Below are 19,981 nucleotides of genomic sequence, written 5' to 3'. Positions count from 1 at the left end.
GACACCACGAGCGTAGCTCTCATCCTGTAACTACACTTAGGATTGGTTGTTAGGAGGATGGCGGGGGTGGATGTGGAAAATGATTTTACTGGACATGGGAAGCGGGGCCGTTTGAGAGGTCTTTTATGGTGAAAGATGTAAGGGGGGGGGGGGGGGGTGCCATGGGTGCGGAAGAGGTGTTTGTATGGCTCGTGGCCAAAATATATAATATGGGAAGATGTGTATGGTATTATATAATATTAGAGTTACTCTCCTAAGTTTCCTTCCAGGCTCGATTACTCCTGAAACCCCGCCAGTCCAACTCTCAGTTGTAATGACTTTCAATCATCCTTGCCATGTCTCCTTTGGAAACTGTTGTGGGCCTAATCAATTCCATAACCTAAACCTACTACCGTTACGCTGAAATAAAACTGTCTAAAATCCATTTGACTGCGTCTTGGATTCCCATGTTGTATTGCACTGAACATGTCTGCTTTATCCAATGGTTTGTTCAATTAAGATGTTAATAATAATAATAATAAGTCGCGCGCACGCGTTTCCATACGGCTTGTTTTCTAATTATAAAAACAGTGTGTGAGAGTGAGAGACCTCGACTGTGTGTGTGTCAGAGGGAGAGAGATAGACCGTGAATCTGTGTAAGAGTGCGCAAGTGTGAGAGAGCAAGAGTGCGAGTGTGTGTGTGTGTACTCACCTATATGTACTCACCTATATGTGCTTGCAGGACCGAGCATTGACTCTTGGATCCCGCCTTTCTAGCTATCGGTTGTTTACAGCAATGACTCCTGTCCCATTTCCCTATCATACCTAGTTTTAAAAGTATGAATAGTATTTGCTTCCACAACCTGTTCCCCAAGTGCATTCCATTTTTCTACTACTCTCACGCTAAAAGAAAACTTCCTAACATCTCTGTAACTCATCTGAGTTTCCAGTTTCCACCCATGTCCCCTCGTTCTGTTATTATTACGTGTGAACATTTCATCTATTTCCACTTTGTCAATTCCCCTGAGTATTTTATATGTCCCTATCATATCTCCTCTCTCCTTTCTTTTCTCTTTTTTTTCTCTGTGTGTGTGTGAGAGAGAGCGCGCGCGCGCATATGAGTGCGAGAAAAAGATCGCGCGAGTGTGTGAGAGAGAAAGAGAGAGCACGCGAGTGTGAGAGAAAGAGCGCACGAGTGTGAGAGAAACACTCGTGCTCTCTCTCTCTCTCTCACACTCGCGTGCTCTCTCTCTGAGAGAGCACGCAAGTGTGAGAGAGAGAGAGAGAGAGAGCACGCGAGTGTGAGAGAGCATGTGTGAGATAGGTCACTCTCACACGTGTGAGAGAGAGAGAGACGGTGATAGAGAGAGCGCGAGCGGGCAGTGCTTAGGAGTCGTAGTCCTAATGGCCCGGGTTCGATTCCCGACAGAAAAAAATGGGCAGAGATTCTTTTAAACTGATGCCCCCTGTTCACCAAGTAGTAAATAGGTACCTGGGAGTTAGACAGCTGCTACGGGCTGCTTCCTGGGGATGTGTGTGTGTGTGTGTTAGAGAGAAATATATGTAGTAGACATTAGAGGGAAAAATAAGTTGGTTTGAAAGGTGAGGTCTAAGATCGAATAGCTGGATTCTGCAGATACAAATAGTAAAAATACACGCCTGTGGGCACGTACGTGTATATGTATGCATAATATTATTATTTATTATTATTATTATTATTATTATTATATATATGTCTCACTATCTCTAATATATATATATATATATATATATATATATATATATATATATATATATATTAGTCTTATGTACGATGTGACTTGTATCACTTTGAACTACTAATGGATTAGCTTTATTTCTTTAGGCAGAAAGTCGAGTGCCATTTTCCAGACCTTGCCTCGCATTTGTAGTTGGTGTACGTGCTAAGCAACGGGTGGTGTGGCCTTAGTCCTTCTCTTTGTTGTTTCAGAGTCTTCTCCCTGTCAATTTGTATTACACCGTGTATTCTTTGTGTAGTTGTGTTGTTTATTTAATCTGCTTCTTGGCTTGGCCACCTGGCGGCGTCATCTGCCGTTGAGTAACCGTTAACGCCTACCTGTTGCCTCATGTGCCAGCGGTGTTGGTGTGTTTGGGTAGCTCTTAATCCTATGTATTTGTTCAGGTGTCTCTTGTCTAGCGTACCTTGCTGCTTCTCCCAGGATCGCCGCCATGCTGCTCCCTTTACTCTCTGGCTCGCATTTAAACCTCTGTGCGCAAGGCCTTGTTGTTTCCCTTCTCGAAAAGGTGTGTGTGATGCGGTCATACCGCCTCTAGTGTTCTCTGCGAAACTGTGAGAGGTGTGCTATTTTTCTAACCAGAATCGTGCATGTAAAAATTATCATTTTGAAAGTATGCCATTGGAAGGTAGATTTGTTATGGTGATATGTTATAGCATTCTTAACCTGATCGGCTGAGTTAATTTTTGAGGGATTAAAGGTTGGCGGTGGGCAGCCTGACCCACCGCGAGCCGATTAGTGGCCCAGGTAGGCCCGAGCAGAGGTGGTGGAGTGGTCTTAGCATGTGGAGCTCCGGCGGTGAGTGACGTCATAATACATTATCATCCCTTATTATGTTCTTGTTTCGTAATCGTCCTCTGCGACCATGTTTGGGTAATAATTGCACGGGGATGATTGTTTAGTGGTTATGAGGTACAGTAGTTAAACCCCAGCCAAGGACAAGCCTTTATTGCGGATGTCTATGAAGACAGTCCGCAATTAAAGCGTCGTCTGTGATATAAATTGTCCTTGACGAATGATTTAACAAGGAATGCCGGACCAACCGGGTTGTAGTAGATATGTGGGTCAAGCAACAGCCTGTTGGTCCAAGTTATCACAAGTGAAGCCTGGCTGGGCTTTGGGGAGCACAACCTCAGAACCCATTCAAGGTATACACCAGGTATACTTTTTGGCAACTTTTGTACTTTTGTCCAATTTTGAGGCAGGTGATACATTCGTGTGAACATGGATCTGTATAAACAAAATTGTAACTGCGTATTTGTCTGGACAGTTGAGAGGCGAGACCAAAGAGCCTAGAGCTCAACCCCAGAAAGCACAACTAGGTGACCACCGTCCTTTGTGGCTTTATGCAGCGTTATAATAATAATAATTTTATAAAAAAACAATATAGAGAAAAAACGGGGTAGAATGTTTAAATTGTTATATAAAATACATATTCAATAAAGGCACTCGTACGCAAAGCGATACCTTTATCTCTAACCTCTCATGCCTCTTAATAGTTCTCTACCTCCCTCACGCGAGGAATGTCACAACCATTGTAGTAAATATAGAGTGTAAGGGGGAGGGTTGGGGGTGGTGGCGGTGTCTTAATGGGAAACTGTGGACCTGTAGCAGTGCCTTGTGCAGGACGAGGAGCGGTGGTGTGGCGGGGAGTGTGTGTGTGGAGGGGGAGGGGGAGGGGGGGGGGGGGGGCGTCACAACGTCACGATAACAAGGAGGGCGGCAGAGCGCGCCTTCCGGTGCCCTCTGTCGCCCTCCCTCACCACCGACACGTCCATTGTCACCACCTGGGAGAGAGGAGTAGTGAACTCTGGTGCAAGTGGGCACGGCCCTGTCTTCCACGCCACACAAATCTTGTTAAACGACCTTGATATAACATTGAATTAGTTTTATCAATGTTTGATGCTAGTCACTGGAGCGTATTTTGTCCGTTGGGTTATTAGACCTAGAAGGGGGGGGGGCACACCATGTAAAGCTAATAGTTCCATACAGAGGAGTCATACATAGGTGTGTGTGCCACAATACAACAGGTATTTTCTTTTTGAATCGTGACACCGAGGCTCTGGAACAAGGTATGTGGTTTACCAAAAGAGTTCCCTTCTGAGTCTTGGCAGGAATCTGTAACACTGTAGTAGGTCCTCTTCTTCCCCTCCCCCTCCCCTCGTATATACTGGTTATGTGTCTCCCTGAAAGTGTTAGCTCCACCACCTTCAGATACACTACTGTATATATACGTATCGTTTAGTGTAGATGCGCAAAACTCGTTTTTTCTGGGGACAGAAAGCTCGTGTATATACTTTAGCCTTGTATCGAGGTCCCCTCAAGGTTAAACTACCGACCCTCCTACGGGATAAAACCCCACAACAGATGCCTATGCTGTTATAGATTCAGCTACTCAGACAAGTTCCAAGTAGCACGAGCTATGGTGAGCCCGTAACTTACCTGGCACAGGAGTGGTGCTGTGTCCCTGTGTGTGTCCTTGTATATAGGTACTCTCGGGTACCTATATACTGTTAGATGAACAGTGCCATTAGGTGAAAGGAAATGTGCCCAACCATTTCTGTCTCGTCCAGGGATAGAACCTGGGATCCTAAATTGTGAGTAGAGAACAAAGCCACTGTACTACCAAGACCTTAAAAATGTGTAGCCCCAGACAACCTGTTTACCATCCCTCCAAGGCTGCAGGCAGACCTCATCTGGATGCTTATGGCTCACTTCTGCACATCTGGGGTTCCCTTTGTGCTGGACATTCTTAATGACATCAATGCTTCAAAGATTGCTTGGAATCTCTTTCCTCTCACAATAGATGAGACTATAGTGTTCGTTTTGGTTTGTCAATGTGTTGCAGCAGACACACCTGTGTTTGGGGAAGATGGTGGTGGTAAATTATATATAAGTGATGAGCAACATCAATACTAAGGGCCGTTTGGTTGAGGTGCATCCTAAAAAATGAATTAGGAACAGCTAATAAGCAATCTCCAACATGAGGGGCTTGCACACCAAGGTGGTGATCTTTATTTTTTTCATGAAGCTGCCACTTTTATTGTTGAGACTATTCTCGACTATGGAGCTATCCAAATGAGTCTTCGTTATTGTTCGAGGAAGTTGGTGGGTGATAAGTCTGCAAGAGTACTTCGCTGGCTGGCTCCTTCAATGACTTAGGAGACTATTGGGATTCAGGAACCCTAAGTGCTCTGATAGTATCTGTCCCACAAATTCGCAAGTATAAGAATGCAGGCAATGCTGTCTGCATTGTTTAGTGGATACCTGTACCACCGAGTCTTACATGAAAGCGTTGCTTGGTTCATTGCCAGTTTTCCATGGAAAGAATTAACACGCGTGGATAAATTTGGGCTATCGAAATGTTGCACACCTTGGGAAAACTTGGGAAAGCAAGTCTGGTCCTGGCCAAGCACTTTGCAAATAGGAACGACTAATCGTGGGCATCAGAAACGCCTTTCTTTCATCCACTAGGTCGTTTTAAGTTCTAGAGGCTTACAAAATTGACATTCGAATCCTAAGGGTGCCCCTATGAACACCGTCGATGGGGGTGATCACTGAAGCTCATGGACAAACTGATCTTACTCCACCTATGATTGATTTGTGTCACCTTTGATTCCCTGTCCCCTGGTGAGGCACTCTTTGTTATTTGTAGGCACTTACGTCAAAGCTTTTGTTTACTTTTTGTCGTGTCCGGAAACAAAGCCCGTGAGAACATTTACCAAGCACGGATATGATGCATGGGGTTCACACTAGTGACCCGTCCTCTTGGTGGGACACTACCCACCCTCACGTTGGGGTCACTAATCCTCGTGCTCTGGTTAGAAAGGTTTCCACCTGCCTTACACCTGTACCATAATCCAATCGCCTTTCAATATCACTCTTGAGCCTAGCCTATCTCCTTCTCCATTGCCCTCCCCCTTCCTCTCTCTCCTACTTCTCCAAACTTACCCCCCCCCCTCCCCCATAGCCAACAATCGGAAAATTGAGCTGGGAAGATTTGATGGGGCACGTGCTGATCTGAAACAGATAACCCGAGAACTGGTTAGTGTGAGGCGGGACGGTGCTCATGATAGAGCGACTGTGTCGAGAGAGAGTAAGCTTGCAGGCACTTGGGTAGCCTACTGAGAACTTGACCGCATGCCTTCTTCGGGCGGGAGGAAGTACGTCACAGTTACAAGCACTCGTTCCATTTACATGGTAATTATTGAAAGCTTAAGATGTACAAATGAACTAAAACCATCTGTAGTTCTTAACGGTTAAGCTGACACAGATGCCATAAGTCTATTTAAATATATGATCAGTTCGTAAAGGAGAGAGAAAAGGTGGTTTGATGTTTTGCTTCTGGTAGAGGAGGCAAGTTTTTTTTTCAACCTTCCTATTCCTCCCCCCTCCACACACACACAATCCTTTAGTAAAGCTTTCGCCACTGCTTCACGAGAGACTAACAAGAAAGGTTAGAGACTCGTGGTATAGGGGTGCTGTCATTGGTTGCATAAATCATAAATTTCAAAGGAAGCAGAGTCGGTATAAATGGAGTCAAAGTCAGAGTTGGACACTGTTATAAGTGGTGTACCTGCAGGGCTCTGTTTTGCTACCTTTGTTATTTACATATAAACGATTTAGATATAATACTGAACAGCAACCATGCATAGGATTGTACTGTTGCTCCACACATCCTGTGTGGGGCAACAGTGCAACACATCCTGGGCATCTGTACAGATGCACAAAAGGGAAGCAGGAGCGACCTCCAAGCTTGCCTATTGCCAGAGCAAAAGACCACACTACGCGGAATATTTTCAAAACGTTCTTTAGAAAAACTAGATAGTGACGTGTAGCGTGTTATGAGGAGTTGCTGAGGCACTTGAGATAAGACGTCTGGAGCGCGGAAGGGTAAACAATGATTGTGCAATGTAGTATTATAGCTTACAACAACAGGTAAAAGGAAATGACTGAGATGAATCATTTCTTAGAGCCTTGTTCTCAATTGTGCTTGCGGGGGTTGAGCTTCGGTTATTTGCTGTTGCCTCTCATCTGTCAATTAACTTGTGTACAGGTTCCTTTTGAGGCAGCGTGGATGTCCCCCCACCCACTCGCCCAATGGGTGGTGGTGACAGGCAAGGAACATGCCCACGTTTCCGTTGTAAGTCCTGCAACCAATGCGGCTTCCTGGGCAGCCTTCACGCCCTTGCACTCGCTGATAAGGCTGGCATATTCACATTATCACATCTGGGTAATGATACATGACAACTCTAGGATCAGGGGTTAGACTCGATATTGATAACGAGGCGGAGTGATATCCTGATTAAAGTAAAATGTCTTTTATCTGGAGGATATTTAGTGTTTATACCAGTGTTTAGTATTAAAGTCTGGGTGTACTGTAGGGTAAGTATCTTATGTGCTTGATACAATAGGGTGTTATAATGGCAGAGTTGTCTATTCAACAGTACATAAAAGAGAAGGAAAGTGTGTACTCGCCTAATTGTGCTTGCGAGGGTTGAGCTCTGGCTCTTTGGTCCCGCCTCTCAACTGTCAATCAACTGGTATACAGATTCCTGAGCCTACTGGGCTCTATCATATCTACATTTGAAACTGTGTATGGAGTCAGCCTCCACCACATTACTTCCTAGTGCATTCCATTTATTAACTACTGACACTGAAAAAATTCTTTCTAACGTCTCTGTGGCTCATCTGGGTACTAAGTTTCCATCTGTGTCCCACCTGTTTCCACCTGTGTGTGTGTGTGTGTGTGTGTGTGTGTGTGTGTGTGTGTGTGTGTGTGTGTGTGTGTGTGTGTGTGAAGCATGACTGCAGACAGCCAGGTTGGTGAATCACTCTGATTATTAACGAGCAGTGAATCGCCAGACCGATTTAACAAGGTCGTTTGAAGCTGGAATTATACGATTGAAGACGAGGAACGTGCACCCTAATGTGCCAAGAATGCCGGGAAACATGTGGTATTGCTCACACTGCTTTTATTTCCTCCTCTCCTAAACCATGAACCCTCTGCCATTCCGTTCCATCTAGTCACTCCCTACCATCTGTTAGTTTTGGTCAGACACTTGACTACACTATATTCCAGCCCTCCACATACCTTCCCAGGTCCTACTCTATACTCATAGTACCGGGCCTTTGGAGCGTTGAAAGTAAGTTAAAGGTTAGTTGATAACTTTTCGGACAAAGTTATCACAGTTTCTGGCCCCAGGCTGGGCTTGGGAAATAGAATAATACCCCGAACCTTCTCCAGGTATACTCCACCCAAGGCACACCACACTACGCCCATAGGCGAGTGTGGTAGACTGTGGTATGTGGTCGGGTACAGGTGTTCATGACGTCATCAGCCTCGTCTGTTACAGGTGTACATTCACGCCTTGTGTAGTTAGTCATTCACTTCACTGACTCTCACAGGCCTAACACTCATGAACCTCTTTGTCATCATTCAGCGTCCACAGCTCTTGCTACCGGTAGGTCGGTTGCTTGTAGTGGCTTTACAAGTTTGGAGGTGTATGCTTGCTGTATCACTCGGTGGAGGAAATGTAGGAAGTTCTATCTTAGTCTGGAGGGAAGATACTGACCAACAAATTTTTTCTTAAAAGATGGTGAAAATTTTTGCCTGTGGCTCATTTGGATACTCATTTCTACCCGTGTCCTTGTTCCACCCCGTGCTAAATTGTAATGTTCTCGTGGTGTATGAGAGTGTTGGTGGTGTGGGACGCGAGACATTTCCAGAGCAGGCGAGGGAAGAGGTTCAAGCTAACGCTAGAGTACGCACCACCGGCGTGGAATCCTCGCCTCGTGAAGTTGTAAATGATGTCCTGCCAATTTTGGCACTTTAATTTGCTACACAAGTGCCAGAATTGAATTGACTAACGTTACGACAAGTTGATAACTCTAGAAAATGAAAATAGGCAACATGACTACAAAAACGATACTGAGGGGGGGGGGGGAGGATAGACAAGAACAGCCTTATTTAAACAAAACAGGACAAAAGGACATAGGAACTGGAAACACGTCAGTGGAAGACACTTGAGGAGAAACTCCAAGCCAGTGGTCAGCAAGTAGACGGCAGGGAAACACATCGTAGCGAGTCACGCCGCCATTCACAGCCTTCACTGCCAGACTTGACAAAGAACTAACATCAGCTAAGTACAAAAAATGGCCCAAAGTGCAAGGTTATTAGGCTGGGGAGAACTCCGGTGTGAGTGATAGGAAAGCACAGCCACCATACCATCTTGGTTCCGAAGATAAATGTGGCCGCCCTCAACTAGGCCGTTAGACTCCGCAGCACGTAGTGTGGTGTGTGAATCACAACTAAGCGCGCCAAAGGACCATCAGTGAAAGAGCAATCTAAAATATTACTTTTATGCAAGTCCAGAGGAAATAACACACACGATGTACATAACCCTTGCGTAAGGGATGTGGGACTTTCACTGACGACTACATAGACGTCAGTTAAATACTTAGGACACAGTGCGGCTGTTTTCAGGGAAGCCAAGAAGATTGACAACTATAATGACTGCTGTGACTACCGCCACTACCCTCTGCTTAATAGGCCTACCTCTTTTGATCGGCTACCATAATAAATATTTATTAATAGAACCTTTCTCGGTTATAGTCATCAGATCACCGAGTATTAAGTTAACCTTTCTCCTCGAAGGTCACTTCTGTCTTGATATCCCTAACTATTGTGTCAAACACTGTAGACCTGGGTCCACTCAATTGTTTCAAGTGTAGGTTAGACATGTACTGTATATGAATGAGTTTGGGTGGATATAAATAGGAGCTGCCTCACATGGGCCACTGGGCCTTCTAACTTTTCATTTGTTCTTATGTCTGGTTTTATTTTAACGCTCGCCTCTGACTGTAGGTTTGTGGTATGTCAGTAGTTAGTGGGAGGTATTAGGTCAAGTGTAGTGTCAAAGTGGATGACAACACTGTGAGCGGTTGTAGAACAAGTAACACCTGTGCTACGGCAAACAGATGTGTGAATATAACAAACAGGACCATGAGAAACAACTGAAACATTAATAACCAATATATATTAGTAAAAACATACGTGGTTAATAATTTTGTTGATTTATAAGTATATAGTAAGAGTATATTTATGTGAAACTCGTGAACACAACGTTGCCAGCAAATATACGAGACGGGATAAAAAGAAGCCACAAGATGCTGTAGTACATACCCATCTTGGTCGATAATACAGCCAGGAAGTAAGAGAATACAGGTAGATTATAATGCCTTTGACAGTGCTCAATCCAGACATTTTAGACAGTCCCAGTTACGTCTGTTAACAAGTGACAAAATAAAAAATTCCTATTAAGGGATATTATAATTGTTATGTTCACTCACAGGAGTTGTAACACTACCTAATAAACTCGCTCTTCGGAATAAAATTAAAGTGTATGCATGAAGATAAGTAGTTGGGTGGGGGTGAGGGTGGGGCGTGGTGGTCTGTGAGTACTTAAACACGCAAGTGTGGTGGTAGCCTGTCGGGCAGAAGACAGTAATCCGAGAGGTGCGTACGTCACGGACTACACTAGCAGACAGCGGGGCTCCAACGGAGACCAGGGATGGGAGAGGGGGGTTCACCACTACTGTAGAGCAAGAGAGGTTCTCAGTCCTCGGTTAAAAGGTTGGTGGGTGTGTGTGTGTGTGTGTGTGTGTGTGTGTGTGTGTGTGTGTGTGTGTGTGTGTGTGGGTGGTATACCAGGAGTTTACCTGGGGTGGGCTCTGGGCGTTCTTGTACGCCACAAGCTCGCCCTGGAAACAGGCTTGTCTTGTGATAATGTGTTTGTCGCCCCAGTAGTCGGAAAGCAGTTTGGTTCCTTTAACGTCGAAATAAAGCGGCTACTGACCATTATTATCAGTCAGGCAGACACAGAGAGCGTTGAAACATAATTCGCCTTTAAGAATGATTAAAAACATACGAAATAAGGAAATTGCAGAAGGCCTCTTGGTTCATAAGAGGCGGCAGTTATTGATATCCACTCACTCATGTATATTATTAAGTAGAATTGTCTTCTAGTGTACCTAGTTCACCCCTACTTTTCATTTTGGTTATTTGACATGTTCTGCCATACTCCCTAGTCTCCATAAGGAATTATTTGTGTGTAGATTTGGAACCAGTCCATCTAATATATTAGTTGTGTATTCCAATGCGGCGTCTTTCCAAATGAGTGGCATCCAGACTGTGAAGATAGTCCTTGTCATGTGCATGACGAAAGACGCCTCTCATGAACCATGTGTAGAAGGTGGAAGAGGAGTATGTTGATGGTTCGTCTTAGGTAAGGCAGTTTAAACACTCTGGGTGAGCAGTGTTTGAGTCAGTGCCAGGAATATATCGGCAACATGAAACTGAACTGGTGCCACCCCGCCTCCGCCCTCACTCATCCCTGCTGTCACCCCCCCCACCCCCATTCTTCCCCTTGATCTCGTCCCTCCGCCTCTTCCCCTCTTCCCTCCTCTTCCCCTTAACTGAAGCACTGCTACCTCGGCTCAACCCTTCTTCATCCCTGCTGTCACCCTCTTCGCGTATAGCACTTTGATGGTGTCTCACTCAAACACCCGCCTGCCGGCTCTGGCCTGATGGTACGGGGATGTGTACAGCTGAAGAGGCTACAGGTGCAATGTCGTCAGGCCATGCCTGCTTCTGGCAGTCATACTACTACCCTGACTTGAGAGTTTGGTCCACTAACCTGTTGCTTGGAGCGGCCGCAGCCACAACCACTACAGCCCGGTTGGTCCGGCACTCCTTGGAGAAAATTATCTACTTTTCTCTTGAAGATGTCCACGGCTGTTCCTGAAATATTTCTTATGCTCTCTGGGAGGATACTGAACAACCGTGGACCTCTGGTGTTTGTACAGTGTTCTCTATGCCTATGGCACCTCTGCTCTTCACTGGTTCTATTATGCATTTTCTTCCATATCGTTCACTCTAGTATGTTGTTATTTTACTGTGTAGATTTGGGACCTGGCCCTCCAGTATCTTCCCTTTGTATATTATTTTATCTCTCTCGTCTCCTTTCTAGAGAGTACATTTAGAGAGCTTTGAGACGATCCCAATAACTTAGGTGCTTTATTGCGTCTGTGTATGTGAAGTGTTGCGTCCGTTGTGTATTTGTTAGCGTGACGCCACACCCTTCATACTAGATGCACAATAATACTGGAAAACCCAGAATAAAATAAATATACTGTGCAATATCCGAGATTCCAGAATACAAGGCAGCTCCTATTTTTATCCACCCAAACTCATTCTTATGTCTAGCCTACGCTTGAAACACTCCAGCTATTCTTGATTGGTTGCTTTTACCACATAATTTGGCAATAGGTTTTTATTGCACGTTTCGATGTTTCAAGTGGTTTATAGCTGTTTTATGCCTACACAATTTTCATTTATATACATAAAATTAACGTAATTGTTGTGAAAACACATACTTGCATTTTTTGGCATTAAACAGGTAAAAATGTGAAATCTAATTTTTAGGTTTTTGCTAACCATTATCGATTTTTACCATATTTTGTTACCAAGGTGGGAATGTAACGAGGAAGGTTGTCTTGTTGCAAGTAACCAGACTGGCTCCTTGACTCTCCTTGGAGTAAATGTGGCTAGTGAGAATGGAACCACGGCTGTGTAAATCTTTAAATCTTAGAAGCCTGGGACGCATATTTCTTGATTTTAAAGAAGTCTTGGGAAGTGGGTTGAATGTGTTTAAAGTAGCGTGGTTTAGGTCAACAAAGAATACCGCGGTGTTTTAAGTGTCGGTGAACATAGTTTACCGTCTTGGCTGGCTGTTATTCCCGGGGTGTTCCGCCTGGTTAAAATTGTCTAAAGTACGTTTTGACTCGCGTGGCTTGTTGTCTGGGGCTGCTTGGCGCGTGGCTTGTCTGGGGCTGTGTTAAACAGAATACCGTGGATCATAACAAAAGCCAGGCCTTCTAATATATACACACAGCGCGGGTGTGCATCCTGTCTAGACCATCTGGTGAGAATGAGTGAGTAAGTAGTATGCCTAATGCTAAGGGAACAGAAAATTCACTCTTACCCCAATTCAATTTCTTTCAACCGATGTAGGGTTGCCTAACATTACACAACATAACCTATGTCAGTTACAGATATTCCTTAGTAACAACAGAAGAACTATCTCATAGGCCTACAGAGTTATTCACATACCAATTTGTGAATCCTTTGCCCACAATATATCTATATCGTTATATTGAAAGCTCCTCAATCCATTTCGATAGCACAACTTTTGATGCCTACGGGGCGAACTAAGTTTTGTCTTTCCCAGACAAAAATGGAAGTCTTTAAGAAAAAACTGAATAGTTTTCCTGCAAGAAGTGCTGGGCTAACCGGGCTGTAGTAGATATGTGGGCCTGCTGGCTGAGCCAAACAAGAGCCTGTTGGACCAAGTTCTCACAAGTCTAGCCACACCTCGGACGGGGCTAAGGGAGCAGTAGAGCTCCTAGAACCCCTATCCAGGTACATTTTAAGGTAGAGTTTTACCATGCGCCAACAAAAGCAATTATCAAAAGAAGGCACCAAACTGGGAAGGCTATGTATGCGCCAACAAAATTACTCTTTAGATTTTATTTGCATTAAGTGATTCTTACATCTCCGCGCGCGTACACTTCATGGTGCATGAAGCGAGGCCTATAACCCGCCTACTAGCATTTTTTGTTTGTGTCGCGTTTCATTTTAACTTTCCTGACGTTCCAGTTCTGTTTTGTAGCTTACCAAGAAGTTATAGATGTAGGTGGCTTCCACGACTTCTTGAAGCGCATTCAACCTGTTCAAACGTTTAGGGTATCAAGTTTTTTTTGGGTAGAAACGGGAACTACCACCATTGACAGTCCTATTGTGAAGAAATGAAGCATTGTCCACCTTGTCTCTTCCCTCTCTTGTCTGAAATGTCTGATGGCATAGGCTTAGGCCTAATTGGGTTAAACCCTAGTGTGAGGAATGCTGGGGAGGGGATAAGCAGATGACCGGTGTTGTACCAAATGGATTAAAAATGCTATTTAGAATGTTAAGAACGAGTAAGGTAATTGTGGTGTGCAGAGACGTTAGTGGTTGTGTTAGTAGGACTGGCGAGGATGGCATGGGGATGGTTGTGGTGTGAGTGGGAGGGATGGAACGTGCGGTGAGGTGGCATTAAGGGATCTCTGTAGGGTGGTGGGCGAGGCCATGTTCAGTTGAGTAGGGGAAGACGGGAGCTCTTATGAAACCACCACTCTTGATAGTTCAGTGTATTTAACACCACCATATTCTTTCCTAACACTGGTAGGCTAAATACAAAAGTATCAGGCTCTTCATGAAGGAAAACTAGTGATTAACCCAAAATAAGTCCGATATTGTAATGACAAGTGAATTCAAATATTATTAAACCTGGATCAGATATTTACAGATAAGTGTTATTTTACGTTATCGGTAATATATGCAACTATGAAAAGTAACGGCTCGCAAATATCAGCGATTCCTGTGCATCGGACTAAATAGGTTAGGTGGGTTGCTTGGGTTCATCGTTTTCTGGTTAGGTTAGGTTGGATTTTATACGGAATGGCAAAAAAAGGTTTTAGAATATTTAACATCGTAAAGTACAGGGTGGTGGGGTGCTCGATATACATGTTAACGTATCCAGAGATATTCCGGCCACATACCTTTTTGTAATGTATCTTAAGTGCAAATGTAATTACAACCTGCGATGTAAACAAATACGAGTACTTTATAATTGAAAATTTCTATATTAAACATTTATTTTTGTGTTTTAAGATTGCGCATAAATTGAAGTAAAGAACGAGAAAAGAAACATTAAGCAAATTTGATAAATTTATTTGGAAATTCTCAATCTAAGAGTTGTATAAAGAATTCTGTCAACTCCAGGTGTATTAAAGCAGAGGTGCAAGTGGAATCTGCTATCTATGCCACCTAGTGTTTTAAAAGTGAGAAGAAATGAAATTTTCAATTAATTAAGTCCCGTTTCGAAGATGGGCGGGTTTTTGGTGAAGTGTATGCGGGCATTATGGCGCCACACTGGCTACACGTGAGCTAGGCACGAGCGTTCATACCCAGTTGTTACTAAGGAAGGCGTGTGATGAATATCAGCCATGATGGAGAGCCTGGAGTTCCGCGAGAAGTTGTTATACCCGGGTATCACACCCACCATCCACTGCAACACCTGCAAGCCTAACAGCAAGAGGCGCCGGCCGCGGCCCCTCTCATCCCCTGTAGTCAACGGACTCTCCCACTCCGGGTAGGTTTAACATGTGCCTCTTTGTGCCTATTTAGCATATACTCTTGTCTAGCTTTATTGTCTTGTTCCCCACGCGTTATTGCATATAGTGTGTGGATATTTTGGCTCGCATGGAGTACAATCATTTTCATTATGCTTTTGTGTATCACGAATGGGGTGTGTTTGCTTGCTTACCTTTGGGTAAACTGATAACTACTGTTTTAAACATGGTTACCGTTTTAAACATGGCTAATGTATTTAAAGGTAAACGACACTGAAATGAGCAAACTGATATATGTGTGCAAATTTAAGAGGTTCACAAGCTCTGTATACCGAGGCTGGTGATATACAGACTGTCCTGTCACAACTGACAGATTCAGGCAATTTAGTACATAATTTTCTAACTGACGGACCCACGCATAGAAAAAGTGATTGAGCCGCAGTGATTTATAGTCCCTCATATTTTGTCCGTTGGGGAATTTTGACGTCCAAATGCGGTGTATTATTGGAGAGGACAGGTTGGGTGATAACGCTTCCTGTGATAACACATGCAAGCCTAGCTGTTGTCATCACTCAACACAAGTCCACCACCGTCTTAAAGCTACTGTCAAGCATCATTAAAATTTTTCAAATTGTCACATGGAATAAGGCAGCAGTTAACACTAGTAAACTCGTCTCGCATGACTTAAAATCGGGTAGTTCCTTTAACAATTGCTAGGAATGCAGTAATGTATTATCTAGTGCACTAGATTAATACATTATTAGTGTATTTATTTAGTCGTGGTATCGTTAGGAATTTAGATAAAATGTTTAGTCTTTGGATTGGTGAGGGAAGTTGTGTAGGGAGCAGGCTGCTGTGTTCGCCTGTACTTGTTGGTAGCAACGGTAAATGTGTCCTCCTTGCGGATAGGAGACAAGCAGTGTTCCTCTTTGTATAATCCCTGCGGCCATGATGGGTTACAAGAGTCGAATGCCCAGTTTTGTCTGCCGGGAACCAAGCTGAGATTATAAGCCTAGCACAAGGATTACATGAATACTGTAATTTGTTTAGGTTATATGGCACAAACGTTTTGCCTCGATGTATTATTCATTATCATAACCCTGAATATACTTTCATTGGTTTTAGTTGCTTGTTAATCAGCTAGGCCTATAGCCAATTTAACGAGGAATGTTTCTCCCTGACTGTTTAAACTTATGGAAGAACCAATTTCCGAGTTAATCTCCAACTCGGAGATTAACTCTTGAGATTTATGTACTCAAGAGAATATTATGTAGGCGAGAGATCAACTCGCAATAGGATGATGGGTGGTGGTGGTGGTGGCGGCGGCGAGGAGAGGAGAGGGTGTTGCAGTTCCTTGTAGAAGGAGCGGGGGGGGGGGGGGCGAATGTTGAGCAGTGTTGTGGGTGCAAGGCCCTCACTTGAAGGGGAGATAGAAGGATTAGTGTTGTCTGTGTGCTCTCCCCTCACCACCCCTTCTCTCACACACTCGGGTGGCTGACCGGGAGCCTTGTATATGCTACCTGCTCTCTCCAGGTTAATTTATTCACCTGATGTGACTTTTTTTGCAGGGGGGATATAGAGCTGACGTTGAATTGTCATACCAACCCGTCCTCACTCCTAATAGGTGGCATAACATGACTAACAGTTCTGCCACTGTATTAAAGTGGCAGACCCTCACCTTTTAACAGCACCCGCTGTGTCCGGCTGGACGCGGTTCTTGCAGGTTGACCAAAGCTCTACGACAGGCGAAGCGAGACTTCTTACTGTGTATATTCACTATTGAAAACGAACAGAGACTGCCTCCTTGATGACCCAGGTTGACCTCGCTTCGGTCACGTGGGGTCGGTGGCGCTGATTGGTGGGAGATTCCCGCCAAGGTGTCGCAAACAGCACTCAGGTCTAAACAAAACATTCGTCGCCCATCAAATTACCTCTCGACTCGTTTCGGTGATTCCGTCCATTTTCACATGGCCGTCTGTAGAGAGTTATAAAAGATATGTGCGTTGAAAATAACACTTCTTACACCTTATGACAGCAGTTTCACAAGAGGCTACAGCATGTTGTTGTTGTCTCTAGCAGGATGAATAAGGCACTGAATATATTAAGGTGTCGGCAAGAAGTCATCAAAGGCGAAATAAGTAAGCCTTATTTTTAAATTTTACTTTTACATGTATTTTTGTCTTTAATTAATAATTTCTTCTCTTTTCAGTGAGCCGCACACGAAGCACAGTGAAGAACAGAATGAAAATGGGTAAGTGTTAATGGTGTGCACAATCACATTTGTTTGTTTAGTGTTTCTTGTGTCGTGACTGTAGACGTGTCTATTAGGGCAACCCGTCCTCCAAAAATGGGGAGGTAAATGTAACAGCACAAGTAAGTGCAATTATGTACTTTTCATAGCAGTCAGGAATTGTACTTATTTTCACTTAGTATTAAACCGTACTGTTAAATATATTGTGAATATTTGAGTTTACCTGCGAAGCTGAGTAGAAAACCACAACCTAACCTTCTTAGAGTTTGAAGATAAGCATTTTATTGCTTCTTAATTACAATTAGTACTTAACCTATAGCTATATTGATATTAGTTTTATACAACTAATAAAACAAAACTAAATTTTCAAATTTTGTGTAAAATCTCTATTGTTTAATAAAACTGAAAAAGAAATTCCTGATATTTAAAACTGTATATAGCAAACTGAACTTGAAAACTTCATCTTAAAATTCTGAGTGTCTTAACAGAAAACTAGGAGAATAAATGGGGAGGTAAAAAATATACGGGCTCACCATAGCCCGTGCTACTTGGAACTTGTTTGCATCGTGTACCTATATCCGTACATCGTTTCCATCCTATGTTGGAAACATCGGATGTCTAGAGGATCTTGTGCCGTAAAGTTGCGTGCATATAAATGTAAATGTTTATTAAGCCGGGGGAACTCCGTACATCTGTAACCTGGTTGACTAGGTCAATAAAGTACCATCAACAAGGAGGCCGGGCTGAGGGGGGACATTGATCAACCAACTCGCGGCAACTCCAAAAAGGGAATGCGCGCACACGCACATGTGTTGAGAGAAGTTGGTCCATGACCACATGCAGAGCTAATGCCAGATCACTTTCACAGGCGTGAGTGTTACATGACCGTCCGTGGCTGTGGCGTCGTGTTATAACGTTACGAATTTGATATTCCTTATTGCCAAATGAACATGACATGTCTGTAATGAAATGTGGGGTAGAGAGAGGCGTGTTGTTGTGTGGCTGGAGGGGTTGTTGGTAACGGGAGAGGGGAACGAGATGGGGGTGACAGAAGGGACGGGGAGATCCAGCTGGAAAAGGGTAATGGGGGGAGTGAGGGAGGGAGGCGAGAGTAAAAGGGGGGGGGGGGGTTGAGAGACTACGAGAGCAAGAAGAATATTAATTTTATTTCTTATTTTTAGTTTTTTTTTTCTACAGCAGACTATGCATATATTTTAAGATTTTAAACAACATATATATGCATTTTCTTCTCTCCTCCGTGGACAGGGAACCCTGGAAACACAAACCGAAACTGTCTCTATTTTCCGCTTGTTACAACTTGTTATAAAGTTGTTACATCTTGGCTTAACGTGTTTATGACATATTAGAACGTTGTTACAACTTCCTATACTGGTTATAACTGGTTAGGTGTTAAAACTTGTTCGAACGTTGTACCAACGTCGTAGTTTCGGTGTGTGTTTGGCGGGAAGATAGATAGATATATGTTCTACGTATTGGGGAATGGGGTATTGAACACTCAACCACGGAAGGTGATTGTAGTGCATTTGTAATGCTAACCAACATACATACGATACATATATTTACATCTGTCCTACATAAACAGGGTTCGTGATCTTATACATAGTACAATTGGTTATTGAGTACTCAACCACAGAATGTGATTAATGTGAAAGGTGAAATGCAATTCTAACCAGCTTATATTCATAAACACACACACACACACACACACACACACACACACACACACACACACACACACACACACACACACACACACACACACACATTCAGGTCTTGCCTACTTTGACAGAGTAAGATGACTACCATAGAAACTAGTGTTATTAAGCATTCAACCACAGAGAATGATTAAGGTCTTGGGGCCTGACAGCTGAGTGGACAGGCGCTCGGGATTCGTAGTCCTGAGGTTCCGGGTTCGGTCGCCAGTGGAGACGGAAACAAATGGGCAGCGTTTTGTTCACCCTGATGGCTCTGTTCACCTAGCAGTAAATAGGTACCTGGAAGTTACAGCTGCTACGGGCTGCTTCCTGGGGGTATGTAACAAAAAGGAGGCCTGGTCGAGGACCAGGCTGCGGGGACACTAAGCCCCAAAATCATCTCAAGATAACCTCAACATAAAAAGAGAAGGTGCATTGCGAGCTTCTTCATGAAGTGGGTGAATGTGAAATATTCAGTGCCGAGTCCATAGACTTTTATAACATTTTTTGGGGAGCGAATATTCACAGAAATTAATTGAGAACAACTACATAATTGGTGCTATTATCTACTCTCTATCCATGTATTTATCATAATGTAAGTAGAGTGAATCATTAGGGGTTGTGTAAAATACTTCAAAGTGTGCATGCAAGTGGTAGAGTATTGCAGTGTGTTAATTTATATTGTGTTTCAGGGAGCTAGTGAAGCTGAGCGAAGAGTCGCTCATGCGACAACCCGAAGAAGTCTTCGATATCATCTGTAAATTGGGCGAGGGGTGAGTAATCCTCTTATGTTTACAGACTTGGCATTGCAATTGTTGTTTGTACACTATTTGCAGTTGATGCCTGGTTATGTTTGCTTCTCTGGCAGATTCATATTTAGAATTTTATTTCCACTTGCTAATATTTTTGTTCTGCATCTTGTAAGCAGGTGGAAGAAGTCTAGGAAATGGAGTACACCAATTCGCCTCAGAGTGTTTGTTTAGTGTTGCTAAATGTTGATATGTGTATGGGTCATCAACTGCTTGCCA

The 19,981-nt window shown here is 43.6% G+C and overlaps 1 protein-coding gene across 10 annotated transcripts in view; it reads left to right on the top strand.

The window, feature by feature from the left end:
* hpo (serine/threonine-protein kinase hippo) overlaps positions 1-19,981 on the top strand; it is a 52,991-nt gene that overhangs the window by 8,849 nt on the left and 24,161 nt on the right. For 4 of the 10 annotated variants that reach the window (XM_045761251.2, XM_069301220.1, XM_045761257.2 and 1 more), the window contains exons 2-4: positions 14,527-15,007; positions 17,197-17,238; positions 19,646-19,726. In XM_045761251.2, coding sequence (XP_045617207.1) covers positions 14,862-15,007; positions 17,197-17,238; positions 19,646-19,726 — 269 coding nt within the window. In that variant the 5' untranslated portion in view covers positions 14,527-14,861. Of the gene's footprint in view, positions 1-3,530; positions 3,827-14,526; positions 15,008-17,196; positions 17,239-19,645; positions 19,727-19,981 lie in introns of those variants that run through there. The other 6 variants (XM_069301221.1, XM_069301218.1, XM_069301219.1 and 3 more) reach the window with 3 other exon arrangements.

This window comes from Procambarus clarkii, chromosome 45, assembly GCF_040958095.1.
Source record: "Procambarus clarkii isolate CNS0578487 chromosome 45, FALCON_Pclarkii_2.0, whole genome shotgun sequence".
In the NCBI taxonomy this organism is placed as follows: Eukaryota; Metazoa; Arthropoda; class Malacostraca; order Decapoda; family Cambaridae; genus Procambarus; species Procambarus clarkii.
This window is presented reverse-complemented; position numbering and strand designations above follow the sequence as displayed.